The 27,997-nt window shown below is 39.3% G+C and overlaps 3 protein-coding genes and 1 long non-coding RNA gene across 4 annotated transcripts; all 4 read right to left on the bottom strand.

Annotated features, from left to right (window-relative positions):
- Positions 1 to 28: 28 nt before the first annotated feature.
- ttc32 (tetratricopeptide repeat domain 32) lies at positions 29 to 1,671 on the bottom strand. The gene is made up of 3 exons (XM_086167382.1): positions 1,526 to 1,671; positions 1,237 to 1,403; positions 29 to 161 (listed from the first exon to the last, which is right to left on the bottom strand). Exons 1-3 carry the CDS (start codon positions 1,639 to 1,641, stop codon positions 34 to 36), a joined length of 411 nt encoding a protein of 136 aa, XP_086023508.1. The 5' UTR covers positions 1,642 to 1,671; the 3' UTR covers positions 29 to 33.
- Positions 1,672 to 5,343: 3,672 nt separating this feature from the next.
- Positions 5,344 to 12,998, bottom strand: LOC147222895 (uncharacterized). The gene is made up of 8 exons (XM_086167330.1): positions 12,634 to 12,998; positions 11,939 to 12,234; positions 10,152 to 10,682; positions 8,020 to 8,595; positions 6,975 to 7,100; positions 6,422 to 6,520; positions 6,081 to 6,156; positions 5,344 to 5,989 (listed from the first exon to the last, which is right to left on the bottom strand). The coding sequence occupies exons 2-7, from the start codon at positions 12,108 to 12,110 to the stop codon at positions 6,101 to 6,103; spliced, it is 1,560 nt and encodes a 519-aa protein (XP_086023456.1). The 5' UTR covers positions 12,111 to 12,234; positions 12,634 to 12,998; the 3' UTR covers positions 5,344 to 5,989; positions 6,081 to 6,100.
- A 119-nt stretch (positions 12,999 to 13,117) lies between these two features.
- Positions 13,118 to 21,745, bottom strand: laptm4a (lysosomal protein transmembrane 4 alpha). The gene is made up of 7 exons (XM_086167329.1): positions 21,468 to 21,745; positions 18,404 to 18,524; positions 16,142 to 16,218; positions 15,124 to 15,246; positions 14,703 to 14,798; positions 14,396 to 14,494; positions 13,118 to 13,964 (listed from the first exon to the last, which is right to left on the bottom strand). Exons 1-7 carry the CDS (start codon positions 21,594 to 21,596, stop codon positions 13,890 to 13,892), a joined length of 720 nt encoding a protein of 239 aa, XP_086023455.1. The 5' UTR covers positions 21,597 to 21,745; the 3' UTR covers positions 13,118 to 13,889.
- Positions 21,746 to 23,534: 1,789 nt separating this feature from the next.
- LOC147222893 (uncharacterized) lies at positions 23,535 to 26,949 on the bottom strand. Its single transcript, XR_015107694.1, has 5 exons — positions 26,803 to 26,949; positions 24,731 to 24,806; positions 24,471 to 24,544; positions 24,273 to 24,384; positions 23,535 to 24,182 (listed from the first exon to the last, which is right to left on the bottom strand). It is a non-coding gene; the product is annotated as an uncharacterized LOC147222893 (long non-coding RNA).
- Positions 26,950 to 27,997: the final 1,048 nt, after the last annotated feature.

The raw sequence follows: 27,997 nt of genomic DNA, 5'->3' as shown, positions 1-27,997 counted from the left end.
ACGAAAATAATGGCTCTACAGTCCGTCAGTTGTTCAGTAACCCCGCTTTATTTTGTTTTGTTGGTCCAGAAGTGTCTGCTGAAGGCTCAATTTGGCATCTTCAAAACCTGGATTAAGTTTTAATGCCTCCTGGAAGTCACTCTTCGCATTTTCAAAGAAACCTGTAAAAATACATAAAGTAAAGACATACATAGACAATGAAGAAGAATTTATGTCAGATACTTCGCTCCAACATCAGTATGATGAGAGACGGCCTGTTGTAAAATTTCAAAGATGTCATTTCGATTTGTACAGGTTCGGCGCCATCCAGTGTCTCATCAGAGAACACATGCAACCAACCCCATTGTATGTACCCTCTTGTCTAATATCCTGAAGGTGTGACAAATATAAACACAGGAAATCTTGGTTGAAATTTGAACACATCTCATTTCTGGGTCTGAAAGAAAGTAAACACATCCGGTGTACAGTGAAAAGTTACAAATCTTGTAACTTCACTGGAGGATTGGACAAGATGATAACGATGCTCAAGATGACACAACATATTTCAAAAAATGGGCACTTGCAGTTGTGTGATTGTGTTAAAAGTGACAACAAAGTTTTTTAATTACTGACTTTGTATACGGGAATTTTATTCTTTACATTATTTCTAATTTGATACATTTATTGCCTACTCTTTAAATGATTTCTTTTGTCATTATATTGAATTACTTACTGAATTAGGAAAAAATAAACAAATTGTTTGCTTAAGATCGACACAAAAAGGAGGCAATCACAAGAAAATTACCTTAAAGAATGAGAAGATATTTAGAAAACAAATTTTGACAGTAAATATTTCAAAAAATATTAAATGTAAATAAGATTAAAGTCAAATAATTTGCACATGGGATGGTAGGGTTGATTTCAATGCCGTATATTGTTACTTGGCATCATTTGAAGTCATAAAAGAGAAAAAAATTTAGATTGAAAAGAAGACGGAAGATTAGAAGATTGGGAATTGTGATAAGAGTAAGAATAAGAACAACTTTATTTATCCTGAAGGAAATTGTTGTGCCAGACTTACAAGAAAAATATAACAATAATAAATAGTAGAAAATTGTATAAACAGTAAGAAAAAAAAATGTCTTCCCTATTTTGCTCTGCTACAAATTAGGTGGCAGAGCAAAGGTGGTCTGTTGCTTTGAATGTTACTTTATTGAATAGCTTTGCTTTCAGCTCTCAAAGCTTGCTAGTCCTTACCAAGTCTATAGTGTATGAGTCCTCTGTTGTAGAGAGGTACTTCAAACTGGCTGTCAGCCTGGATTGCAGAAGTGAAATCTTCTACTGCCTTACGAAAATCCACTCTCAGGTACTTTATTTGTCCGCGGTTGTTATAGGCGGTTGCCAAATTAGTGGCATCACAGACCCTGTGAAAATATCACCCAGTATAAGGTTCTCTTTATCAGTGAATACATGGATAACAACAGTAACACTGAGTTCATTTTCGGAATTGTAACGATCAAAACGTGTCCAGAAACAAAACCTATACCTGGAATTAGTGCAGGAGAGGATAAAATTCGTGTACAATTCTTCTGCCCGTTTGAAGTGTTGTTGTTTGAACTCAGAGTTTGCATCTTGAAGAATTTGTAAATTGTCTTCCGCCATATTGCGCAGCGTCGCAGAGACAGGAAATGACGTTATCCAATCATTACTCAAAACGTCATAACTGGGCGTGGCCTCTATCAGATCGAGGCAAACTTCTCCTCTTGACTTTTCCCTTCAGGGGTCGCCACAGTGAATCAACCCTCTCAATCTAACCCTATTCTCTGTATCCTCCTCTCTTACACCAACTACCTTCATATCTTCTCTCACTACGACCATAAATCTTCTCTTTGGTCTTCCTGGAGACCTCCTGCTTGACAGCTCTAATTCCAGCATTTGTCTACCAATGTATTCTCTATCCCTCCTCTACATGACCCAGCCATCTCAGTCTGGCTTCTCTGACCTTCTTTCCAAAACATCTAACATGTACTGTTCCTCTGATAGACTCATTCCTTATCCTATCCATCCTGGTCACTCTAAAAGAGAACCTTAGCATCTTCATCTCTGCGACCTCTGCCTCCTGTCTCTTCGTCATTGTAACTGTTTCTAGTCCATACAGCATCGCTGGTCTCATCACTGTCTTGTACATCTTTCCTTTCATTCTGGCTGATAGTCTTCTATCGGCCCTGACACTTTTCATCAATCATTCCAACCTGCTTGAACCCATCTCTTCGCCTCTTTTCCACACTCTCCGTTGCTCTTGACTATTGGCCCCAAGTTCCTGAAATCCTCCAATTTGTTGATCTTCACTCCCTGGAGCCTCACCGTTCCTCACCTGGTTCCTCTTATTCACAAACATATACTCTGTCTTGCTGCGACTAACCTTCATTCCTCTCCTTTCCAGAGCATACCTCCACCTCTCTAGATTTTCCTCAACCTGTTCTCTGCTCTCACTGCAGATCCCAGTGTCACCTGTAAACATCATGGTCCATGGAGATTCCATGGATCCACTGCAAATACGAAGGAGCTCAGAGCCGATCCCTGATGGAGTCCCACCTCCACCTTGAACTTCTCTGTTACCCCTACGGGACACCTCACCACTGTCTCACAGCTAGCATACAACCATGTTCTACTTTTGTGAATCTATTTTTAAGAATATAAGGTACGTTACGGCAATATTTTTTTCAAGTTTACATAATCTATATATCGTGAAAATACTGTCTAAGATCTTACCTTTGTGTGGCATTAAAATGAAAAAGGACCAGAGCCGCAAAGAGAAAAAGGATTACTGACCAATTTACAGACTGGGGCGCAATTATTTTGTATATCCCACAGTGCGGTGGTAAAAAAAAAAAAAAAAAAGTGTCCCAGGGTGTAAGTTATTTATTTAGGTTGAAAAAAATCTCAACATCAATGCAGCAGAGGAACATTATTGCAGTTATTAGTATCAGTATTGTTGTTGTTGTTGCTGTTGATGATGGTGATAACAACAGCAACAACAATAATAATAATAATAATGATAGGTAGCAATAGTGATAGAATCACTTCTAGTCTTCTCTGCAGTCGTGGTAGTAGTTGCAATCAAATTTGTGGTTGGTAAAGGGGTCTTAGTAGTACGACCACACTTACTTACTATGTCAGTGTGTACTTACTACCACAGGTAGTAATAGCTGCTAGTGGCAGACTTGGCGGGTGCGTCTTATTTTTAACACGTATATATATTGTGAGTGTGACCACAATACAAATGTGTGAGGAGTTATTGTTGTTGTGTTTTTGTCATAATTATCTATAACTGTGAACAATAAGCATGTACTTTGGACCACAGCAGATCACAGAATGATGCCCACAAGATACTATCATGGAAATGTTTTCTTTTGAATAAAAAGGGGTATTAAGACATCTGTCACATCATTTCTGGGATAATGTTGACACTTGCAGAGGGGTAGTTACACAACAATGACGAGGCTCTAAAGTGGAAAAAGTGAGAAATTCTCCAACACTCTCCCACATGAAGAAGTCAAATGTTCTGGTGAAAAATGACACCTTACGGAACCAGAGGTCATTTGGTGGTCAGGCACTTCCTTTTTGTACCTCATTTGTCCTTTCAGTTTATGGATGATCTGGAACAAATTAAACAGAGTTTGACCTGTGGAAGGTGATGTGGGACATTGACTGTAAACATTCCTGAGAAAACAAGATGGAAAAAGCATTCAAAAACATATAGTGGACATGTGTATATACATAAATATATCAAGTAAAACTGACTCAAATTTTATCCTGCATGACTTCAACACTGAAGGAACTAACTTACCCATAAAGTGTTTTGGATCATTCATTGTTGTCCTAAACAACTTTAACCGGAGTCGCCTGACCAGGAATGCAGTTTTGCACTCTTTATGTGTCCTCTCCATCTCACAGTGGCATGTGAGCCCCATTCATCTTCTTCCATTGACACACCGGTGGGCTCACCTCACTGACCAACTGTGTGTGTGGTAACCATGAAAGCCACTGAAAGAGCAAACAAACATAAAACAGCTGTCTGGTAAAAGGAAGGGAGGGAAAGGATCCAAACCAGACTAGAGGTAAATGTTGGCGTGTTGACTCACTGCCTCACACAGACGTAGCAGACACAGAGACTCTGTTGTCTATGCTTCTTCAGGCAAATAAGCCAACTCATTTCAGAGGGAATATGATGATCTGCTGTTTTTTCTCAAGGATGTAAGGTGGTACTAAGGTATTATCATCACAGTACGTTGTCGTACTGGGAGCCATGGAATAAAATGAGACTGTTAATCTAGTTTAGTCAAATTGCTATCCTTATTACTTATATACTTCCAAGAGCTAAACACCTCCGCGTTAAGAGGGCCAAGGCATGAGGCAGTCGTCTCCCCCTGACCGCCGGTATATGACCTGTTGGACTGTGTTTGTAAGTTCTAACACATTGTTAACAGAAATGTCAAACCTCTACCATCATGTTTACCTTTCTATATTGGCACCCAAATACATATAACATAGAACCTGAAAGTTAAATAGAGAATCTGATATTACACTTCTTCTACAACTACTAAAACATTTTTGTGATATCTCAGACCTTTGAAATCTGTTATAGAATCTGCTATGAAAGAGTGTAACTGAAGGCTACTGTTGTGTCCTATGTTAACTGAATGATAAGAGCACAAAGCGTAAAATGCATTCTGCCACTTAAAAGCATGACAAAAATGTAAAGATGGTAGATTTTGTTGGTGTTGATATTATTTTGTAGTCATTACTCTCAAACTGGTGGTTTTGCGTTCCTGGTACCATTCCCATCATTATCCAAAGTGTTTAGGATTTTAATAATCATAACTATTCAATAATGCATTGACAGCTTTCCAAATGGCTTCAAGTGACTTTCAATTGTAACCGTTTTTTCACATTCTCATTTAAACATTTTCAGATAATAGTTTGAATATGGCAGTTTGTTGTGTCTGCCATTCACAAAAATGTCACAATAAATCTTGCACGATGGTTTACACTAAATATCAGGGATACAACAACTGATAGTTTAAGCTTTTAGGCTTATGAAATAAGACGAGAAAGAATATTTTACATCCCCCTTTTGTTCTGTGATTGGGCCATTACTCATACTTTTCATTGATCAAGAAAGAACTGAAAAATGTATCTAAATTATGAATCACTTGTTCATTTGTCAGTGTTTGGGTATTCCTGCAGAGGGTGTCTAATGTGTGTAACTTATGTGTGTGCAACACCTTCAGAGTTAAGGAGGGTTGCAGTGAAGATTTAATAATGGCAAGCAAACTTCTTTGTAATTATTTTATTGTCACATTTTTATCCTGCAGGAAAAACAATCATCGTCCCCCAAACATTATTGGTCCACTTAAAAGAATCACATACACAAGGAGACAGTTGCCCCTTTTTACCTTAACAATGTTGAATCAACAAAGAAATTATTTATTAAAAAGTGAGTAAATAAAAAGGTTAATATTCAAAATACTTGTTTCTTGTATGGTTTTAATAGCTAGATTCTGAGAATCTCTTCAATATCTATCACTTTTGTGAACTAAATCCTTCTTTTATATACAATATGCCTATTTGAACAAACACCAAGAATAAATGATATATGGCTAAAGAAACCAAGTAACCAAGACAATAAGAAGTAAGTAAAGACAATAACATTTTTTGGTTACTATAAAACATTCACTTCAAGATTGTATAGAGAAAAATGTAGCTTTTACAACAATAAAAAAGTCAGACAGTTGTGCATTTAATGTTAAAAGACCCAGGTGGAGTCTGTAGATACTTCAGTCTCAACTCTGTAACTGGAGGTCACAGAGGTTTGGCTTGGTTTATTCTTCGAGGATTCACTTAATGCACACCTGAATTTTGCAGAATAGAAACAGTAAAGTGAATGAAACACCTCCATGCTGGAAAAGTCCATGTCTCCCTCTGGAAGCAGACCACCTATCTTCCTCTGTAGAAGGAAAACAAACAAGTTGTAAAACTGTGTGGTGGGTGAGAAGGATTTACTACCAGTCCCTTAGAAAGCAACTGTTAGCACTTACCTCTGTCTTCAACTTCAGCTTTAAATTTGGCCCACGATGTTCTCCAGACGCTCCATTCTCCCGGACACATCAGCTAGTGAGTGTAGTTAAGGAAACCCATTTATCTGCACAATTAAACCTCTGGAAACTTTCTCAGAAAAGAAAAAAAAGCATGCACAGATGTTTCAAACTTTACCACCAGGATCGCGGTGCCAGAAGTATTTCAAGAGTAATTTTAAAGCTCTGTCAAACATGCTGAATTTTGTTCCAATATAAATGCCGATATAAATTTTTAAATGATCAATGGAGGTAAAAGGACTGTTTACAGCAAGTGATTTCCATTAAACAACAGAAAAGGATATATTTTGCGTTTAGCTGCTGGAGAGCAGCCTGTGTCTGTTTCTGGAAAGCCAGTCTGGCTTCACATTTACAGGGGTCCTCCACCACTTCTACCTTGACCTCTTTGCAAAGAGAAAACATGTCACATTAATGTAATGGATTATTTAAATTCACAATGTCCCCATGTTCAAAAACGATAAATAATTTAAAAAAAAAAAACCTCCGCTAAGCTGCTTTCCAAGAACAAAGAAAGCCATGAAATATCAAGAACACATTTTCACAAGCTCCTGAAAAGTATCCAAAATGAATTATTATCACAATAACCACTTTGCCACAACTACGTTGGATTTAAATGGATTCAATTCTATAACATTAAACAGTTATTGTCCCTCAAATTCTGAAGTCAACGGTGAATAAGAGATTCAGTGATGATGCACTGATTCGTTGTGATGGTGTGAAAGCACTGTTATTGAAGTAGCACTTGCACATTTCCTTGGAATCTCTGTATACATATTGAGCAGCATTAATATCACAACAGTCAATTTTGCTGCAGGAATCCATACAGTAAGATCTTACGTTTCAGAGAACATGTTTTCTTGTCAGCATTCAAGATATAACCATTCCGGCACTTGCAGTAAAAGGAGGCGTTGCTGTTGATGCATATGTGTTCGCAGTCGTGTCCCATGGCACAGGGGTCCAGACCTAGAATAAGCCGAGATTAAGGGATGATGCTGTCAAGGTGGCAGCATTGGTACAGTTTCATGGGCTGTCATACAGCATTCCATGCTAAGTAAGTTGCGATGGCCAGTTTCGATTCTGTTTGAATTATAACTTGCTCATGAGGTAAAAGAGATACTATTGGGAAACTCTTTTTGCGTTTGATGTCACATACACTGGAAAACCCAGTCAAGTCATACACCTTCACCACATCTCAGCAGAGGTCATATACAAAATGCTTAGGTACACTGTGTTGGATAACAAAGGTAAGATCACAGAACCCTGAACACAACAGATATGGCACAAAAAACAGATAATCCATGAAAAATAAGGTTGTCAAATGGCTACATGTTTGCAAACAGAACCATATTTGTCCAAACCAAAGCAGTTCCATCAAGACTTCAGTCAATCAGAAGAGATATTTCAAGGAGTAAACCGAACAAATTTTACTTGCAACAATGATTTTTGGATGTCCTAGCAATGCAGAATTTGACAAATAATGTTCATCCATCCTTACAACTGTGCTTTCCTAATTTGGTTTGGAAAGAGTCAGGTTCTCATCTGGTTAAACTTGTTGAAATAAAACATTTTCAAAGCAGACTCTGTGGTGATGCTTTGCTGATGGCATTTTTTTTCCCGTTACACACACTGATAAACACTGAAACGTATCCTGCCTCAGGTTTAAATTTGCAGCGACGATCAAGATTATAGTGGTGACATGTGTTGCCTATGTTGGGGCTAAAACATCTGCCACTTAATTTTCCCCCCTGAAATTAGATTTTTAATTCTTTGGTGGTATTTTATGTGGTCCTTACATTGAAAACACCCCCATAAACTGTAGGTGCCTCTTATCAAGGAACATAAACAAGGGTTAATAAAGGGGAAGGTCTCCTCTTTGGCCTACCGCAAAGGGTCTCACGAAACTTGGAGGTGAGCTTCTCGATGACGCCATAAGTCTCTACGTAGAAGACGTGGTCATCCAGGGGCATACTGGCCATCAACTTCAGGGATTGTATGTCAGCACGGTCAACACCAACAGCATAGATCTCTATGCCCGTGGCCCGGGCTGCGGCAGACACCTCCTCCACCTGGTCTTGAGGTCTTCCATCTGTTACGATGATGGCCACCTTGGAGATTTTCCTGGAGCGCGGCCGGGCTCCGGACTCCTCAGTGAAAGCTTCATTCATGGCGGTCTTGATGGCGAGACCCGTCATCGTGCCGGCCGCAAGGGGCTCGATGCGGGTAATAGCCTTCTTCATGTCAAGTTTGTTGAAGTGGTCCTTCAGTAGGAACTCAATCTTGACTGTGCTGGCATAGTTGACCACTGCTACTCTGGTGCCGTCAGAGCCCACATCGAGTGTGTCGACCATGTCAGCCAGGAATATCTTTACCTTCTCAAACTCAACTGGACGCACACTGCGGGAACTGTCAATGATGAAGACCAGGTCCAGGGGACGGCTCCTGCACTGAGAATCTGTCTCTGGTGATCAACCAAACCATGGCAGGATTGAGTCCATTTAGCAGCAGTTCATTACACAAAGAGAAACAATCATGCTTTGAGGAGTGAGGGATACGGTTCACCAGGAACAACTGTATCCAAGGAGAGCTTCTTCACACAGTTTGAGATGCACAGGGAACGTACGAGAGGCAACAGACAAAAATGATTTTGCATCACTGCCATGACATAATCAAAGGTTGGGAGATGATACTGTATGGCTTTAGAAGAAGACATACTGTATTCATTCTGTGGTCAACAGTCCATCAGACTTCTTATTGGATTTATCCTTTCATCGCATTTCCCTGTATGAAAAGGATGCCATACAAGAAAATCCAAGGTGGGAGACAGCGATAGGACTGATCGGACTGACTGGGACACATAGATGTACCAGTGGTTTAGTCTCGGATCTTCATTGCTTTTCAAGAAAAAAAAAAATCAAGTACAAGAATAACCCTCACTTTAATTTTGTTTACAATCTTTTAAGATTTGAAGATTTATGACTTTTAGCTCATGATAAATAATGGCAAATTATTCTAAATAAAAGCCCATTTTTATTCAATATCTATATAATATATCACTGGAACAGAAAGTAGTCATATAATTTATTCCAGTGCTGAAAAGAATAGTTGAGCATTATAGGATAATTGTTTATATGCTTGTTGTTGAAAGATAGACATGCAGACTCATACCACTGTCATATCTATAATCTTTGTTAATCAAAATGCTAGTAACTCATACAAGACTTTTTTTTTTTGCTTACACGCTGGATAGGCATGTAGAGTCAAGAAACAAACCAGCACATTTTCTGATTCCCTGTAAACCCCCAGAATGCTGCTTTTGCACCTTATTACAATTCTTTTCTTGCACAGAAGAAATCAAAATATATGTGTGTAATAAAGTAGTTGGTCATACTACTCGAAGTTAATTTGTAGCCGTCAGATAAAGACTGTTACAGTATCAGATATTGTATTTTAAGGAAAGTAATAAAATGCTAGTCATACTCCTGAATCATCAGTTTACATTGTAATTTTATGGACACTGTGGTACATGATCCACACCCCACAGTCATCGTTACAGTTACATTGGGGGAATACCCAAGTTTCAAAAGTTAGTGATGACTATTAACACCAACATAACCATTGTAAGGAACAAATTAGATGTGAAAGTATTCATGTGTCACAAGATGTGTGGTAGAGGGTCTCTCAGAGGAGTCGGCGTATACAATATATCACAAGTATTACTGAATGGAAATACATGGTGTCTCCCATAAACATCCGATCTTGCTTCATCAACGGACATTTGGCAACATCATACAGCACATGGAGGGGGAAAATATTGTACTATATTTTATGGTACACAATATTTTATCACATATTTAGTACCACTGAGTAGTTTATAAATGGGCTGTATAAATTAGAAAGAAGCATAAGCTCATTGCACGATAGGCACAACTATTTTAGTGGTTCTTTTATAGTTCTAGTCTTTCTCAAGGTAAAACAGAAAGCTCGGTAAAGCAAACCTGACTAGTAATATTCTACCTGTCTCCACAGGACTGATGGTGGTGATGAAGCCGCTTTGGGTACTGACCGGTAGCATCACAGGAGTGGTGGTCTCCACTGCCGGCCCAGTGGTCACCACCACCGGCATGGTGGTAGTCAGGGGTGCCATCGTGGTTGCCGGCAGAGTTGGTGGCGGGACTGGCTCTGTTGTGTGTTGCACAGTTGGAATGGACGTAGGCAAGTATGCCATGGGAGTTGTTGGCACTATGGGATCTGACCTTGGAGGACAAGGGCCTTTCAATTTGTAAGGCAACAAGCCTTTGACCGCATGGTTGTGGGGATGGTAGGGATGGTGTGCTAAAGGTGGAGACAGGCCTTTGTAAATGTAGGGAATTTGTGGTACCACATGCCCTTTGAATCTGTGGTGATAAGGAGGGATGGGCACGGGGGGTCTGTGGTAAGTCACTGGAGGAGATAGAGGAATAGGTCGATACACTACCCGTGGAGGGATCCTTGGTGGCTGGTAGTGGTAGTGAAACCCTCCTCTATACGTGTAATCACTTCTGTGAACTACAGGGCCACCAGAAAGGAAAAGTGATAGAGATCATTAGTAGGTTGAAGGCAGGTAAACAGGAGGACTGTGCAAGGTGATATTGTATACTTTTTGAGTTGCAGAGAAATATACAACAATCACTTCTGCTTTCTTTCGAGCAGAGACACATGATTAGTTGAAGAATGAGTACATGTCTGGTAAATTGGGTTATTTTCAACAAGCTGTTGGCATACAGATCTTGTGAAACACCCAGTCAAGGTATAGAGTTCATGCATTCTGTGGCTGAGGAATGCCTAAAATCTGGTGTTGCATGAGTCAATTACTGAGAGGTGAGAAATACCTACTTAAAATATAATCTGCAAGAATTGGTAACTGGCAATTTATCTATCTTGGTATGATTACCACTGATGACAAGATACCAAGGGTTGGGATGTGAAGCTGTTGTAGACTTAGCTTTTCTGTAGTATTAAAATCCAAAATTTACTTATTTCTTTTAATGTGACTATGTTCTTAAGAAATAAAGTAATTCTATTGGGCTCCACCCTGACAAACTCTGACAGAAAAAAGTTCATCAGTTTAAAAAATGCATCCCATATGGTAATTTTAATCATGAGCCCTTTCTTGTCACATTAATCATGAAAACTTTGCCTGTAAATGAAAACAAGAGAAAAGCAAGGTCTATATCCTGCAATCAGAAATCACCTTTTCAAGTTTTCGAGTAAATAATAACAGACACACACACACACACACACACATTTTATATATATATATATATATATATATATATATATATATATATATATATATATATATATATATATATATTTACACACATATGTGTGTATGTGTGAGTAAATGCATACATGTACTTCTGCTATCATTGCAGCTGCTGCATCTAATTGTTGAGGCTGGTCTAGGAGCTCCTTCTTGCTTCTTTATTTACAAGTATGCATTATTTATGTATTATTGCTTCCTCAAAGATGGGGTCAGACCCACAGGACACATCTTAAAGAGGAAAGAAACCATTAATGGATTTGAAATTGAAATTAAAAAGAAATTAAAAAGCCAAGCTTGTCCATCAAATCATAAGTTCATTGCCTTTGAGATTGTTATCAATTCAGAGATTGTTCTCAACACAGTTATCTCTAAGTAGCATTAATAGGAAAAACTCAAACTAGGACACCTGTATAAGATGTTTTACTATCATATATCAGAGGGAGAAACTGCTCTATCATAAAACATGAACTGGTTGTGAGCTGTTAAAGGGACGTACTTGCTGGGTTGAGGGTCCTGGACTGGGGTCGGCCGTTGCTTCTTCTCTGTGCCAAGCTCTGTTCATTCATGACCTGGGGGTCTCCGGTGTTCAGGTGGTGATAGGTGGCCAGTGCCTCCGCCAGCAGCAGGGAGGTGCTGCACAGTAGGCTCCACACCGAACACTTCATCATTGCTGCAGGCTGCTCCGCTGGTCCAGACTCGCTGGTAGTACCACCACCTCAGCAATATGAGGGAGCCTCAGACCGACACGTCAATCAGGAGGTGGGGCTTGATCTCCGGGTCCCAGGCTGATCCCTATTCGGAGGTGATGGACAGTTACCTCCTTCCCTGCACCCTTTTCTGCTGAGGAGCTGCAACTTGGTTTTCAATTACAACTCAACATTGAGAAATCATAAACAATTTGAACAGGTTGCAAAAAAGAAAAACAAGTTTTACTGGTATTTGCATCACACACTGGCCTTCACATAAGAAGCAAGCCTTCAAAACTTTTAACTGCATTTTTAAAAGTAATGTTTGCTAATTTTCAAGTGATTTTCTTTTAACTTCAGGTAATTTATTGCTAATTTTCAATTCTATAAATTTGCATAACCTTTTCGTAGTCAGGTTTTTGACTAAGACCAATAGAATTATCCAATAACCTGTTTAAATGTTTTTGGTTTTATATAAGCATGGTGATCCTGAGAGACTCCTGACCTGATGCAGACTGTGCTTGTACATGAAAACATCCCACTCAAGTCAGAAATGTGTTTTTCTTCTGTTGAATATTTGAGCTTCACTCTGAAGAATGTTGGAAGGAATTCACTTCCAAGCTGTTGTTTCTCAGTGGGCATGAGTTGTAACTTCACTGGTATTTTGAGGCTTACTGCTGGTGTTAGTTTTTAAAAGATTATCTTATTCATTCCTTTATTGGAGCCATTAGCTGTAATGCATCTGAGAGCCATTGGACATCTCAACAGGGGATATCTTCAGTATTCCGCAAGTGACACCAACACTGTCTAGATGTTAACAAAGAACAGAGGGCAGAGATTTTTATCAAATGTCACAGCAGTCCTTTCACAAAAAACTTTTGACAGGCATATTAAGAATGAATAATAATGGATAATGGATACTGGAATTCATGATATATCACTTAGTGCTCTCTCTTTTGTCGTAAGAAAATGAGCCAAAGCAAGAAAAATGTTCTCAAACATTTATTGGGAGTCAAATGATTTCCCACTAAGATGAAATCATAATACAAGTAAAGTAATGGGCAGGTAAATTAGCATGCATCTACTAAATGCTCACAAGACCTTTGATGCTCCAGATGTTCAGGCAGCATAGAAGCAGAGAGAATGATCCGTTGTCAGCGCCCACTGCTTCCTCTTCCCTTCGTCGTCTCAGCTGGAACTCTAATCATTAGCTTTGCTAAAAAGTGGTGGTCGAACATCAGAGCAGCAGAGTGTGACGAAAATGTCAGAGGCTGTGTTAAACTGATTGACAGCAAAGCTAAATAAATAAGACAAAAAAGTGCAACAAATTCCATTCAAAGGTGAGATGGAATAATCTAAATTCTTAATTACGGGCAGGGAGGACATAACACAATTCAACAATCAGAGCTATAAGAACTGGATTGTCATACATCAATCTAAAGGTAGGATGGTGACAAATTGCTGAAAGCACTTTGAGCAATTTAATTACATGTATCCCTTAATAAACCACAAAAATGCTCCGGTCATTCATTCATTCAGTCATTCATTTCACATGGATCTCTTCAGTCTTCCCCTTGTTTTCCTTTCATGTGTCCTGGATGCTTTACAAAAGCTCTAAACACAGTAAGAGGGTAGAACAAAATATTCAGATGCCTTATACACATACATGTTAGATCAGAGTGGGCATGTTCTGAGAGGGTTATCAAGGGAATGTAGAAATGTAAATGGTTTTGAGTGTGGGAGCGACAAGAGCATAGCACTTTAAGCAGGCATGTAAGGGGGAGGTGGCTCCTTCTCTGGCATCTTCATTGCCATTTCATAAGTAGGCAAGATATACTAGAAAAGAGAAAAGCAGCCAGTGAGAGTAGTGCTGAGCAAGATGAGAATAAGTACAAGGTATTCAACAATATTATGAAAGCAAGCTTTCCATATTAGGTACTTAATTTGGGTACTTAAAATCATATCTCAAGATATATGACAAGTTATTTAATTCCACGTAAATGTAAACGCTTGTATGAAACAAAAATGACTTTTCACCTTTTTGCGACTTATTTTCAGATAAAGCTTTTCCCGCCTTAATTTACAATTACTTTACAAACACGACAGATAGTTAAAAATAAACCACAATAGCGATCATGACCAGAAGACCGACTTAAGTGTCCGGACATACTTTGGTCAATGTGTGGAGGACATGACCTCTGCTGGCCTGATTTTGTCATAACACAGTGCAAGGCCAGACCTATGGTATCTGTGGCACACTTGCATACCTGAGGTGGTGTCTCAAAGGCAGGATAGACCGCAATCTCTGGCATGTTCCTATTGTTGATGTACTTGTAGCAGTTCCAGACGCAGTTGATCAGATATGCCTAGATAGCAAACACAGAGACAGTCTATGAGACTGATCTGCCAGTAATGTTCCTCACTGCTGTCTTCATTGAACAAATAGAAAATACACCAGTCTCAGATAATTCTGTTCATTCAGCCCCTTTACATATGACCGATTTATGAATAATATAATCTAAGAGAATCTTGAGCCAAAATAATGAAGGCAATTCATATATTCAGTACTGTTACCTTAAGGATAATGAGGAAGGCAAAGAAGACAAGCACAAAGAGCAGCAGGCAGCTGGAGTCCAGGGACAGCAGGTTATCTTTGTAGGGGAAATCCGGCTGGGGAAGGTAAGTGAAAAGGGTCATCTAATTAGTGAAGTTTTTTGTGCAAGTTCATCTCCTTGTCATAGTCAAATCTCATTCAAATTATTATGATTTTACAGTATTTTGCAGACCTAAGTGTGAAGCTAACTGAATAGTTTGTTGGGATTTGAATAACTGCTGAAATTACTTTGTGACTATGCCATAAAAGAATGATTCCCAATGTTTTTAACCAAAACAACACTTACGTAAAACACTTGATTAAAACGACACGTTGTTGAACAAGATTCGGTTTCAGAAATGTTTAAGTTTCAGTGACAGCAGAAGCAGGCCGAGGACTAACCAGCTGGTCCAGGTAGTCCTTGATCCGGGGCAGGTAGGTCAGAGAACTGATGGCCACCAGGCAGCTCAGAGCAAAGTCAAACAGTTGGTAGCAAAAAAATGGAATGAGCCACCCATCACGATGCTGGTAAAAACAAGAACATGGGATACAAAGTTTCATGACTCCAACATCTTTAACTGACCAGATGCTGATATTCCAGATTGTTTTGTAAAAAGGACCATGTTGATTGTTTTCAACATAATCTCTACATGTTAGTGATCAGTAAGCAGCTTGTGATTATCTGAACAAATTCTACAACTGGCACAAAGGAGTTGAAGCAAGCACTGTAGTTTTGCTTTGTCTCAATATTGTATTCTCTAAATATGATAAATATTTAAATCATTGCTTAAAAATGCAGAGAATAAGTTGAAAACCAGCTATCAGGTCCTTCACTTGGTTTATTTTTCAAGTCACTACTGGTACACTAGATGTTTCTCCTGCTAAAAGCATTTTTTCATTATCTTGACAAAACGTTACTGTCCATTCTAACATTAGTGGCTCTGTATCCCCACAATACTGTGACCACAGGATTTTCGCTACAGCTGCCTGGCAGCCCTACAGTACAGTGGCACAGCTACAGCGCAACTCTTGCACAGACTGCTAATATACACTTGCACCAGGCTGCATGTAAGTGTAATTCTTTAACTGTGTTGTCATCTTAGCTAGAGGCTTTAAGCAGAACTCCCTCAAAAGCCTATCAAACCTTTCATTCTTGATGCCATCAGACAGGCCTGCGAGGTAAAGACAAAAGGCAGTGAGGACACAACACTGAGTGCTAAAGTCTCAATGAACATTCAGTTTCACTGGCAGTGTAGAAAATAGGGTTAAGCTGCTGTGGTATTTCCTTTCACATCTTATTTTTCTCCAAAGCAACACACAACATTTTCATGTATAGATTTGAAAACAAGAGAATGCTAAAATATAGTTCAAATACAGCAAATAATGTCCAGACAGAAAACAATGCACTATGCATACTTACAGTAATGGCTCCATACACCATCATAGCACTGATAGTGAGCATCAGCAGAGAGATGGCAAATCCAACGCAGGCATTCTCTGTGAGACAATAACAGACATTGGTACATGAAACAAATACAGGCAGATACTTATTACATTTTTAAAAAGTAAATACTTTAGTTACACTGAATTGGTGTAGACGTGTAGTTAAACAGAAAAGCCTGCATTCACTGGAGGCTTTTTGTTTATGCAGTTAACACTGTTTTAAAGGCAGTTCTGGGAAGTGTTAAGCCTTCTAAAGGCTGAGCAGCATCAATAATAAGGTAATGAAAGCTAAACTAGGAAAACTAAAAGTCATGTTTGTCATAACCATTTCATCTCCCCCAACTCAGCCGATAATTTCCAAAATGTTCCTGCCTGGTACACTAGATATGTGTCTTGGAGAATTATGGCAGCACCTAGACACATTTCTATTCCATGTCAGCAAGAAAGTGCCGAAAAGTCAAGTTAGATATCAAAAGGCAAAAAAAATCCAGAAAAGTTAATAAGAAACAATCTGAAAATAAACAAAATTACAATGATAAATATCTAATTGATGCCATAGCTATGATAAGAGAAAATATGACTGGTTATGTTAAAAAATCTAAAGGCATATTTTTAATATTTACAGGCATATTAGTATGTTTGTCTGCATTACATTTGTGTGAGGACACAACTCCTTCCCACCTTTTATGTTTGAGCTGGGACTTGAAGAGCTGAAAGGAGCCCTTCATTTGCCCACTGAAAACACATGCATTTCAATGTTTGACTCCATCAGTGAACTGTCATGCTTACAAACAGTCCACTCGAAGGCAGATGCCAAGCTCACAGGCTCAGATTAATCTTTTCGGGGCAGCCTATAATCCACAAGCCAGTCCAGACTTAGATAACAAAATACCGAGAACCACATTTTTCAGTCTTTTTTTTTTTTTTGATTGACAAAAGTAAATTAATATAGGATTAACCAACCACAGGACCATCTTTAAATATCTATCAAATATTTTGGTGACTTTCCCTTTAGGGTGTTTGGTTTTACTTGCCAGAACATTTTTTTTTTTTAATTTTATTTTTACATGCAACTTCCTCTTTTACGAAATGCACAGGGCTTCTTTCCTTATCACCACAGGGACATACTGCAAGTAGCAGCTGTGAGCAAAGTAAGAAAACAGCACATCCTCAAATTAACACCCATCAGTACACCCTGTGCTATTCACACACTCTTCATGCACACTACAGTTGTCAACCCTTTTTTTCCTGTAAAAAAAATATTACCACACCTGTCATAACTTGGTAGAAGACGGCATAGATTTTCAGTAAAAGTATACAGTGATGTGATTTTATGCTTAAAGACAGCAGCTGGTTATATGCTGTACACAATAACAGGAACACTTTATTTCTTAAATCCTAAATAATACTTAATACTGACTCCAAGAATCAGCCCAGAATTTGTACTTCTAAACCGAACTTCACCACACAATTTGGTCATTTTTATGTAAGCTTTACATGTTATGTAACAAAAACCCTGCTATCCCCCAAGGTCTGACAAATCAACCATAATTGGAGGAAACTACTTTAACTGGATAGAGTAACAAAATAGAATTTACCCACTCTCATAATACAAACATTAAAATATGGTTCTTGGTGGATTAATTACTGGATAGTGAAGTAAAATTAGCACAACTAATAATAGGTAGTAAAAACAAGGCAATGAGGTCACCTGAATGCAAACATTGTGTCTGAGGGGTGTGGACAATCTTCATAACCCTCTGTACTGGTCCTGGAAAAAAGGCCTTGAAATGTTTCTTCATATTGAGTCATTTTTTTCTGACAAATGAAGAAGCCTTTACCAACTCAACAAATAAAGTCATGAGGGAAAAAAAATCCCTCATGTCATCCTGCCTGCCCTGCCCTTACACAAGCACAAACATCTGGGCCCAATAAAGATCCCAGAGGAAACACAACGTGTCATCACACCAAAAACATTTCAAAACACTGGGACACAACAAAGTAGTGTTGAGTTGTTGTCATGGGAAGCTGTGTTCCCTGCAGAGGATGGATCACATGTTCAACCTTAGCATAACCACAACTCAAATGAATGAAAACAGCAAGTCTGTCAATAGTATTAATACCTGATGACTAGGATGGAATGTGACCATCGTCCTAGCACAGGTTTTCACAAGGGCCTAACAAACCAACATGTGAACTCTGTGATGTCTTATTTGCTTGACAAATAAAATAAACTTACCAGACATCCTGTCAGATGCAAAATAATGGTCAATGACTTCATACTGCAAGTCGATTGTTGGGACATTTTCTGGATGGGTCACTGCTACAGTCAGCAGAATACCCATCAAAAGGTTCACCACCTGAGGTGGAAAAAGGGAGCAACTTTTTAAAAATACATTTTCATAGCTGTAATACACGTACTTCAGGTCCAACTAAACATTCTAGTGACAGCTTAAGTATTTCATCACAAAATAGCAATCAAAACTTTTATACTTTTCTACAAGGAGTGGTAGTTTCCTCCCCAAAAGCACACTCAGTTTATAGTCACAACTTTTGGCAATAATCAACGATTAGTTACTTTATCACTGACCACCTTCACATCAACCTGAGATCAGAAACCTGATCATATAGTTTCAGAAAATAAATTATGTGACGCTGAGTATGCTAAAATAAAAATGGTTGCTGTGGCATGACAATATTTCATCTGTGGTTCTGACTTGCAGACTACAGGGCTGGTATAATCTCAGCAAAGCTGCATATTCTAAACATGAAAAACAGGTTAGCAATGATGTGAGATTCAAAATTCTAAATAATTGAGGAAACAGTATTGTATTGCTAACAAAATGATTACATTAGCAGTTAAGACAGACAAAACCACCAGTGGGTTATCTATTAAATTATGTAAAACACACATTACTAGGTTGCAATACAGAGAATCAATTGCTGAAATAAGGTGGATAGGTTTGACCCATAATGGGTGTCGGACAGCAGTACTGCCAAGAACACGCCAGCCTAATATGGGATCATTTTCACTTTTTTTAAGTTGGCAAATTATCTCAAAATAGGTTTATGTATTATGCTGCTGGGATTTACGAAAATCCAGATTCCTATGTGTTCATGTAATCACAATATATCAAATAGGGCTGCAACAAGGCTAAGCAGCCATGCAAGATAATGAAAATGCAGGAAATATCAAGCTTCTAAAGAACCCCCCCCCCCCACACACACACACACACAAATGCACAGAAATTACCATATGGCTGCTATAAATGGCAGAACTGACACATTTTGATACATGTAATCCACAAAACACTTTTCAATACTTGGAAACCTTTACATTATCTGTGGAATTTAATACATGTCATTAAGTTATTTTACAGGCTTGCCCTCCAGCACCTGATGAAACTGCTGTCTGCTTTCACAGCCAGCACAAAGGTGTGGAGGACGTGATCATCTTCCTCTCACTCAAGACCCTGTCTCATCTGGAGAGCGCTAGAAGAACCACGAGTCATTTTTTTTTACTTCTCCAGGGCCTTCAACACCTTCCTACCCAGCCTCTTGAGAGACAAGCAGCTGTCATCAGAATCACCGAGGACTCAACATCAGCAAGACCAAAGAAGTGGTCTACAGGAGGAACTGGAGGAGACCTGACCCAGTCATCATCCAGGGTGAGGAGGTTGAGACTGTGGACAAGTACAAGTACCTTGGGGTCCACATAAACAATGAACAATAAACTGGACTGGATACAGTCTACAAAAAGGACATAGTGGGATGTTCTTCCTGAGGAGACTGGGGTCGTTTGGTTCTCTGTCGTGAGCTCCTCAAGACCTTCTACCAGTCTTAGGTTGCCACGTGCTCTTCTTTGCTGTGGTGTGCTGGTAGGGTGGTGCCATAAATGGTGAGGTCAGCAGGCTCAACAAACGGGTGAGGAAAGCCTGCTCATGGGAGGATTGAACATGGGGCTGTTTGAAAACAATGGCTGAGAAGACAGTGAATGACAAACTTGGTGCACTACTGTACACTCCTTCTCACCTTTTGCACAATGAGCTGTGGCTGATGGGCAATTCATTCAGCCAGCCAATCATCCCACCTTAGTGCAGAACTGAGGACTTTAGACACTCCTTTGTACTCACTCCCATCAGTGTTCTTGTGTGGCAGTTTTTATCTATTTTATCTTTTGTTGTCTCTGTCCTATTCATTTTTTATTGTCCTTTTTATGTCTTTTTGTTACCTGTCTTCTTGCCCTGTGCTGCTGTGGCATTCGAATTTCCCCAATGGGGAATCATTATAGTATTATCTTATTTTATCACACTTTACTTAGGAATTTAATTAACCTGCAATACTATATTGTTGGTATTTTCCAACTGTTCTAACCTGAAATTTCTATGTTGAACAAACACAGGCGAAATTATACTTAAATCCTGAACTTGATGTGGTGTTAAATAGCAAATCCAAGTCTCCGAAGAAGAGCTGGAACATGAGTTTTACTGAAGATCACCTGGATAGCCCCTGAGAAGCTGCTTGATTTTTTGAAAATTTAAGAGGACCCCTAAATGTGAGCTGTAACATTGCATGTGGCAAAGTCACAGTATTCTGAGACACAAGTGAAAACAACCACTGTGATGAGCGGCTTTAATGCGAGTTGTTGCTTGAAAGACAGAATGCGAAGAGAAAATATGAATGTGTCTTTTTTTTCTACATACCAAAGCACAAGGTTTCCTTCTATACTTGGCATTATATTACTAAAATTGTTAACATTCTTGTTCTGAACACAATATGCTAAGAATAAGTAGAAAATTGTGGAGAACACCTTACCATTACAACACGGTGTGATATGAACGGACTCATGTCACTCAGGTTAACGTAATTTATGGGCCAAACATCAAGTTATAGACACACACACACATATATATATATATATATATATATATATATATATATGTGTGTGTGTGTGTGTGTGTGTGTGTGTGTGTGTATTACATAAGTGATCTATTTCCTATCGATGATGTCAAGAGCTAACAAGAGCTAAGCGAAAAAACGAACTGCTGGCCAGACCTGAGACATTAGCAGGCTAATGCTAGCACTGCAGGCTAGCATTAACGTGGCACGTAGCGGTTTTTAGAATTAGTCAAACGTGACTTTTGGTCGTTCAAATCTTACAAACATAAATCGTAACCCCATTAACTATAAGACTTTGGTAAATCTGTCATGTCGACATTCGTTATTCTACTTTCGATTCCAGCAAACTTGATCCAACGGAAGCGAACGTTAGCTTACTAACCCCTTTCAACCATTTTACGTACCATGTACCATGTTCCCAGAATGATGGTCCCCGTTCGGACATGGCAACATCCACAACATCTGGTGGTGTAGAGTCTATCCCGGCTCGGCTTAAAATGATGCATGTCCTCTACTAACGTTGGGAGAAACATCTGGGAACGATGGGGGGGACAAAATATTTTCGGCAGTCAGTGAACGAACACGAAGGAACGCCCACCACCCCTCTAGCCTCACGACTTGGCGGATAAAAACAAAAGCTCTTCCGGTACAGACTTGACGGTGTAGAAACCTGTGGAAATTCGATTAAAAAAATCGCAATTCATTAAGAGACATAATTATGATTATATTATGTCGCACTCAGGGTCGCGAAGGATGCTGGAGCTTATCCCAGCTGTCATCGGGCGAAAGGCGGGGTATACCCCGGACTGGTCCCAGTCAATTGCAGGGCCACATACCAAGGCAGGCTGCATTCACTCACTCATAAGGGGCAGGAGTCTAGGCTGCTGCAGGAACCTGAGAGGTTTCGGCAAGATACACTCTGACTCACCTCAATGCAAGGCTCGGGCTCTCGAACCAGGCTTCTCGAGAGAGCTTGGGTTTATTACCACTCTGGAGTTGCCCCCGATGAGAAGCGCGGGGCAGGTGTGGGGATAGTGATTGCCCCCTTGTCTTGACGCCTGCATCTTGGGGTCAACACGGTGGAAGAGAGTGTAGCCTCGGCTTCCAACTGTTGTGTGTGCCTATGCACCCAACAGCAGTTCAGACTATCCAGCCGTTTTGGGGTCCCTAGAGGGGCTGCGAGAGAGCACCCCAGTCTGGGACTCCCTTGTCTTACAAGGGGACTTCAACGCTCATTTAGGCAGTGACAGCGACCGCTGGAAGGGCGTGATTGTGGGGAGCAATCTGAACCCGAGTGGTGTTCTGTGACTGCTCGTCATGGACTGTCCATAACGAACATCATGTGCAGACAAATAGGTGTGCACGTGTGCACTTGTCACCGGCACACCTTAGCTCGCAGTTCAGTGATCGACTTTGTGGTCGTGAGGCCGCAGATTCTGAACACACGTGTGAAGAGAGGGCCCGGAGCTCTCAACTGATCACCTGGTAGTGAGCTGGCGCAAATGGCAGGGGAGGATGCCAATCAGACCTGGCAGAGCCAAACCTATTGTGAGGGTCTGTTGGGAACCTAACAACCCCTTTGACCTAGTTTCTGCTGATCAACTCTTCCATTTGCATAGCAAGCCATCACTAACTAGACTCGCCCACAACCCTGGCATATACAGTACATGTATATATATTCGGGAACTCCCCACAGCACATTAGAACAGAAGAAGCCTCTTGGATGGGGGGTGAAATGACTTCAAGGGAAGAAATTCAATCTTGTTACAACAACAAGATTTCAAATTTCAAAATGACCTGGATGACTGATAATCTCCACAGATATGTCGCTTCCAAGGTCTCCTCAATCTCAGAGAGACACTTTCTAACAAGATCCAAGGGACTCTGGGGTGTGCTCTCGTATTTCCGGGAGTGATCTTGCCAAGTTAATCACAAAGCTCCTCGGTGGTGGAGGCCCGTGGGTGGATGTGGTGAAGCTGTCATGGCTGACACACCTCTGCAGCATCGCGTGGAAGGAGGGAGGCAGTCCCGCTTGATTGGCCACTACAAGGGGATCACACTCCTCAGCCTCCCTGGAAAAGTCTATGATAATAATAATAATTATTATTATTATAATAATGATAATAATAATTATGATTATATTTTTATAATGATATAATTTCTTCTCTTGACATTATCATTGTTATTATTATTGTTGCTGTTGTTGTTTTTTTATTAGGACGTAGTCTGAAATGTCACTGACATAAACTCCACATACCTGTTTTATCTGTTACTTTGCCATGAAACTGGTGTCCTAAATTTGGCAATGTCATACTGAAAAGCAAATCTCATTTGGAGGATAAAAGTTTCTTGGCTTTTTGCAACAAGGGTTGGTTGTGGAGGGGAAAGGCAAATACAATTAGTGTTCCTGCCGAGGGATGAATGATTCTATGACTGACTCTCTAAATGAACGATGTTCATAGGTAGGAACAGCACCTTTATTATCATCACATACTTACTTCTTCTATGGATTAATTTGAGTATTAGTCACACCAGGTAGTATGATGTAAAATGTCTATTAGAAAAGACATACAATTAAATGAATATTTCAAAGTGTAATTACAATCAGACAAGAAATACAGCAATTTTATCATATTTCAATTATATCTAAGCTTATTTTTAAACCTGGAGAGAGGGTTTGTAGAGTATTTAAGGAACAAAAACAACATTTCAAAGACACACTAGATGAGGATCAATAGTTCAGCAGTACATTTTTTAGATTAATTGTGTTTGAGGGCAGATGAGTCAATAGTCATTCCTCTCATGGGTGAGGCCTCCTCAGAGGCCTCACCAAATCTGTCCAGCTTCTGCTCTCTTCACTTCAATGGCTTATAGGTGTTCTGGCCCCGAAGGCCAAGATCACCCACGTTATCCAGTTGAACACTTCAAAGAAATATTGATGAAGCTGAAAAATCTGCCTTGAAACTGAGCACTCCACACTATGTGTTAGTGACTATAATAAAAAGAGATCTTTTGAGCAAGTATGTGTTCTCTGTTTTTTTTCTTCTGCCACTTGTAGATTAATAATGTTGCCAATAGTACAGCGATTGTCCCTCCAACAACTCCTCCGGCAACAATACCTGAGTACATAGGCATAGATTAGATTGTTTTATCTTGGGAGGAAATATTCACAGTAGGTTCTCTTTTTAAATTAATAATCTGTGGAGTACCTGTGAGAATTTCTTTGTTCTCCAAGAAGCTCTTGCTTTGCGCAAAGATGAGTCTTGATATTAGCTCTTTATTATGCCAGTGAAAACCTTTAGAGACAGAGTCTGAATATCCCTGGGGAATAAAGGAAAAAAATTACAAATTTATTTTGTGCTCTGTGCACTTGTTACATTGCAAAGAAATAATGAGAACCAAGGTACATGTGGAGTCTTCTGGGTTCCACCTCCCTCGCCTGCTGCCAACATTTGGCTGTTCAGAGTTTCTTTGATGTCGACTGAAAAAGAAAACAGCATACTTTTATCAGTTTGATAATGAAAATAATATACCCCCCCCAAAAAAAAACACCCAATGAGCATATTGTGTTTACATTTTTATATAGTTTACATACCCCCTGCACTGTTACATGGGTTATGACAGTATTTTAATTAACAGTATTGTCATAATGCATCGTGCGACTTACCTTTATGTGAATAATTCTTCAAACCAGATGTAGAGTCATTTAGGCCCGGTTCTGCTCCCGTTAACTCTTGCGAAGTCTATGTACATTAAGGGCATTAAAGAGACCAGACTTGGAGAAAACATGTTAAGAAGGAAATTGCTGACAACTTGGATACAATGTCCAGATTAAGTGGTTGTAAAAAATAATGAATGTTATATCATCATAATCAGCAATAAAATGCCAATTGAGAATGCAGCCTTAAAATGAAATGTCTTTATGCAAAATCTTGGCAAGGGAGTAGAAGAAATGATAACTATTGATTAATTAATGCTGAGTTATACCTTATAAGAGCAGAGGTAAGAACATGCAAGGAGACTACATCTACTAGGGATCAGCTCTGAGCCCCTTCTTGTTTGCAGTGGTGATGGACAGGCTGACATATGAGGTTAGACAGGAATCTCCATGGACCATAGTGTTTGCAGATGACATTGTGAACTGTAGTGAGAGCAGGGAACAGGTTGAGGAAAATCTAGAGAGGTGAAAGTATGCTCTGGAAAGGAGAGGAATGAAAGTTAGTCGCAGCAAGACAGAATATATGTGAATGAGAGGAACCTGGGTGGAACAGTGAGGCTACATGAAGTGGAGATCAAGAAGTTTGAGGATTTCAAGTACTCAGGGTCAACAGTCCAGAGCAAAGGAGAGTGTGGAAAATAGGTAAAGAAATGGGTTCAAGCAGGTTGGAATGGGTGGAGAAACGTGTCAGGGGTACAGTGGGATAGAAGACTATCAGCCAGAATGAAAGGAAAGGTGTGCAAGACAGTGGTACGACCAGTAATGCCGTAAAGGCTAGAGACAGTGACATTGATGAAAAGAAGGTAGGCAGAGCTCGAGGTCGCAGAGATGAAAATGCTGAGGTTCTCTTTGGGAGTGATGAGGATGGACAGAATCAGGAATAAGTCCATCAGAGGGACAGCACATGTTCGACGTTTTGGAGAGAATGTTTTGCCATTAGGCATTGCAGGTTTGTTTGTCACAACCTAATATCAGCAAAAATATTGTGCTAAAAAAAACAGAATGAAGAGCAGTGTAATATGCCTGGTGGCAATCATTTTTGTATTCTTATCATTTCAATAAAAGTGTTACTTTTAGACATCGGAAAATTTGTACAATTTTTTTTATGCATTTAATCCATGTTACAGACTTATTTATTAAAAATGTGCAGGAATACATGTTTTTATTTCTGACAGCTGAAGTTCTGGGTACTTTGACGTTTCTGTGGCACCTGCTTCAACCTGGGGGGGAGTCTGTCTACAATTCAGTGTAATTCATTATAATAAAAGGGATGTCTGGTCAAATTTAATTTGTAATTAAGGAAAAACAACAGCTGAATAAATAACAAATTTAAAGACACAAAGATGACAGCATGGAAACTGATGAAACACAGAATGCAGTATAAAGCGTGGAACAACAACAACAACGAAAACAACAATGACAATATTTATGTCACTTATATATATCCTGCTAGTCAACCATGACAGGATGGACACGTTCAACCTTGACACAGGATTGAGTAACTTGTTTTTTTTTATATATATCTGAGACAACATAAATGTGAAAAAAAACATACAGCAGTTGTAGTGGTTGTTTACCTGCAGAATTTTAAAACTGTGGTTACCTACTATCAAATAACATTCCCAGAAATTGCCTTTTAAAATGCGTGTCACTGAATAAAATTCAAAATTTAGTGTTTTATTTGAGAAGTGTCCAGTCGAGTAAAAAAATAGGAGAAAAAAAATATTATGATTGTTTTCTTCATAATTATGGTGAATGCGGACATCGAAGGCGGCACACGGAAAGAAAGAGCGGCTTAATCGCCAGAACTCCGCAGGTGCACGGAAGCGACCCGACCATGGCGTCTCTGCAGAAACCCTTTTTTTTTTGCTTTACTTTTATCTGCATGAACACCCAAGCTGAGGAGTGACGTTTAAAGACCATAGGAAAGGGGTAACTAGGGTAACCTCTACCTTGATAAACACAGAAACAACTGTTTAAAAGTATCAATCGATACAAAACGTAACTTGATAAAGACTTACCGTTTTGTTTAATTTGTACACAAGGGCTGTTATCAAAAATAAACTCTGCAATAGTTTCCCCATGTCTTCAGTCACGAGTTTGTTCGCGTCAAACGCAGAATATCGGTAAGTATAAGGCGAGCCGATGACTAATATGATTGGTGTCTGCACAGGTACATGGGAGAGGAACCCTTAACCGGTGACGCATATGGAAATACTGATATACTAAAGCCACACCCACACTCAACCCATAACTGACTTAAAATACCAAATATTTTCTCTCATTCTTTATGTACATTTTTTTTGTTATACCATAAAGTTGATGCACATGGATTCACACATATACTCAAAGAATAATTTCTCAAGTTTGATTTAAAGCATCCCTGATCAGAAACCTTAGCCGTTGTGCCCTCAGATTTTCCAAGTAATTAGTTTATTGCACTGTCGAGTATCCGTGCTTATGTGGTGTGGATATGCCACTGGGGTCAAAAATGTGTCGACGGCTTGATGCCAACTTTATGAATAGAGCAATGGTAATAAATCATTTAAATATTGACATAGGTGCCCTGCAGAGTTCAACATGACCCGTTTGGCATGGTAAGATTCTAAATAAAAACATTTCTCTTGTATTTTGATGGTGATCCTCACTTCTTGTTGTTGCTGTTGAGTCAAAATGAACTCCTGGGTGGGCAAACTGCATAATGATGTCTTCGCTAACCCCCCCCCCCACCATCCAAATCTCAAAACACAAGTGGTCACATTTGCATATATCTTTTCGGTAGTTTTACCAGTGGTACTTTAACAGTCTCGACCAGATCGAAAACTTAAAAACCAGAGCAACACAAGACAAATGTTAGAAGAACAGTTTAATCATACATCGTCACAATTCTGCTTCCAAAAATGAGTTTGTTTTCTTCATCTAACATCTGGAAATGTACATAAGGCCACCTGAAAATGTACATGACTTTGACAGTGTGACAAAACTCATATGTTCATATTTATATAATTGACAATATTTTACATTGCTTTTGCTTACAAGGTAGTAGCTGTTCCAAAATACAGCACTCTTCTGTACAAAAATAATTCTTGTCTTATCCTGTGAAGTTTCCATTGTAGCAGAGAGGACTCGATGCAGCCTCTTATTTTTTTTCAAATAATTTTTAAACTGTCACACACCAGAAAGACTATTAACAGTGATGGTACAGCTCCCGTACAA

The sequence above is a fragment of the Fistularia commersonii genome, chromosome 20 (assembly GCF_037954325.1).
Source record: "Fistularia commersonii isolate RoL2024-O1a breed Wild chromosome 20, RoL_Fcom_v1.0, whole genome shotgun sequence".
Taxonomy (NCBI): Eukaryota; Metazoa; Chordata; class Actinopteri; order Syngnathiformes; family Fistulariidae; genus Fistularia; species Fistularia commersonii.
Note: the sequence above shows the minus strand (reverse complement) of the source record. Positions and strands in the feature narration are given on the sequence as shown.

What these genes read in the sequence shown, in the direction of transcription:
- LOC147222895 (XM_086167330.1), bottom strand. Translation starts at nt 12,110, where the DNA reads ATGATGAAGTGTTCGGTGTGGAGCCTACTGTGCAGCACCTCCCTGCTG. An exon ending in GAAAACATGTTCTCTGAAAC is followed by an intron (nt 6,521 to 6,974) that starts GTAAGATCTTAC and finishes CTCTTTGCAAAG; the next exon opens with AGGTCAAGGTAGAAGTGGTG. An exon ending in CCAGCAGCTAAACGCAAAAT is followed by an intron (nt 6,157 to 6,421) that starts ATATCCTTTTCT and finishes AACTACACTCAC; the next exon opens with TAGCTGATGTGTCCGGGAGA.
- ttc32 (XM_086167382.1), bottom strand. Translation starts at nt 1,641, where the DNA reads ATGGCGGAAGACAATTTACAAATTCTTCAAGATGCAAACTCTGAGTTC. An exon ending in CTCTCCTGCACTAATTCCAG is followed by an intron (nt 1,404 to 1,525) that starts GTATAGGTTTTG and finishes ATATTTTCACAG; the next exon opens with GGTCTGTGATGCCACTAATT. An exon ending in ACTCATACACTATAGACTTG is followed by an intron (nt 162 to 1,236) that starts GTAAGGACTAGC and finishes GTATTTTTACAG; the next exon opens with GTTTCTTTGAAAATGCGAAG.
- laptm4a (XM_086167329.1), bottom strand. Translation starts at nt 21,596, where the DNA reads ATGTTTCTCCCAACGTTAGTAGAGGACATGCATCATTTTAAGCCGAGC. An exon ending in AGGACTACCTGGACCAGCTG is followed by an intron (nt 14,799 to 15,123) that starts GTTAGTCCTCGG and finishes TACCTTCCCCAG; the next exon opens with CCGGATTTCCCCTACAAAGA. An exon ending in CCTTTGAGACACCACCTCAG is followed by an intron (nt 13,965 to 14,395) that starts GTATGCAAGTGT and finishes TCTCTTTTCTAG; the next exon opens with TATATCTTGCCTACTTATGA.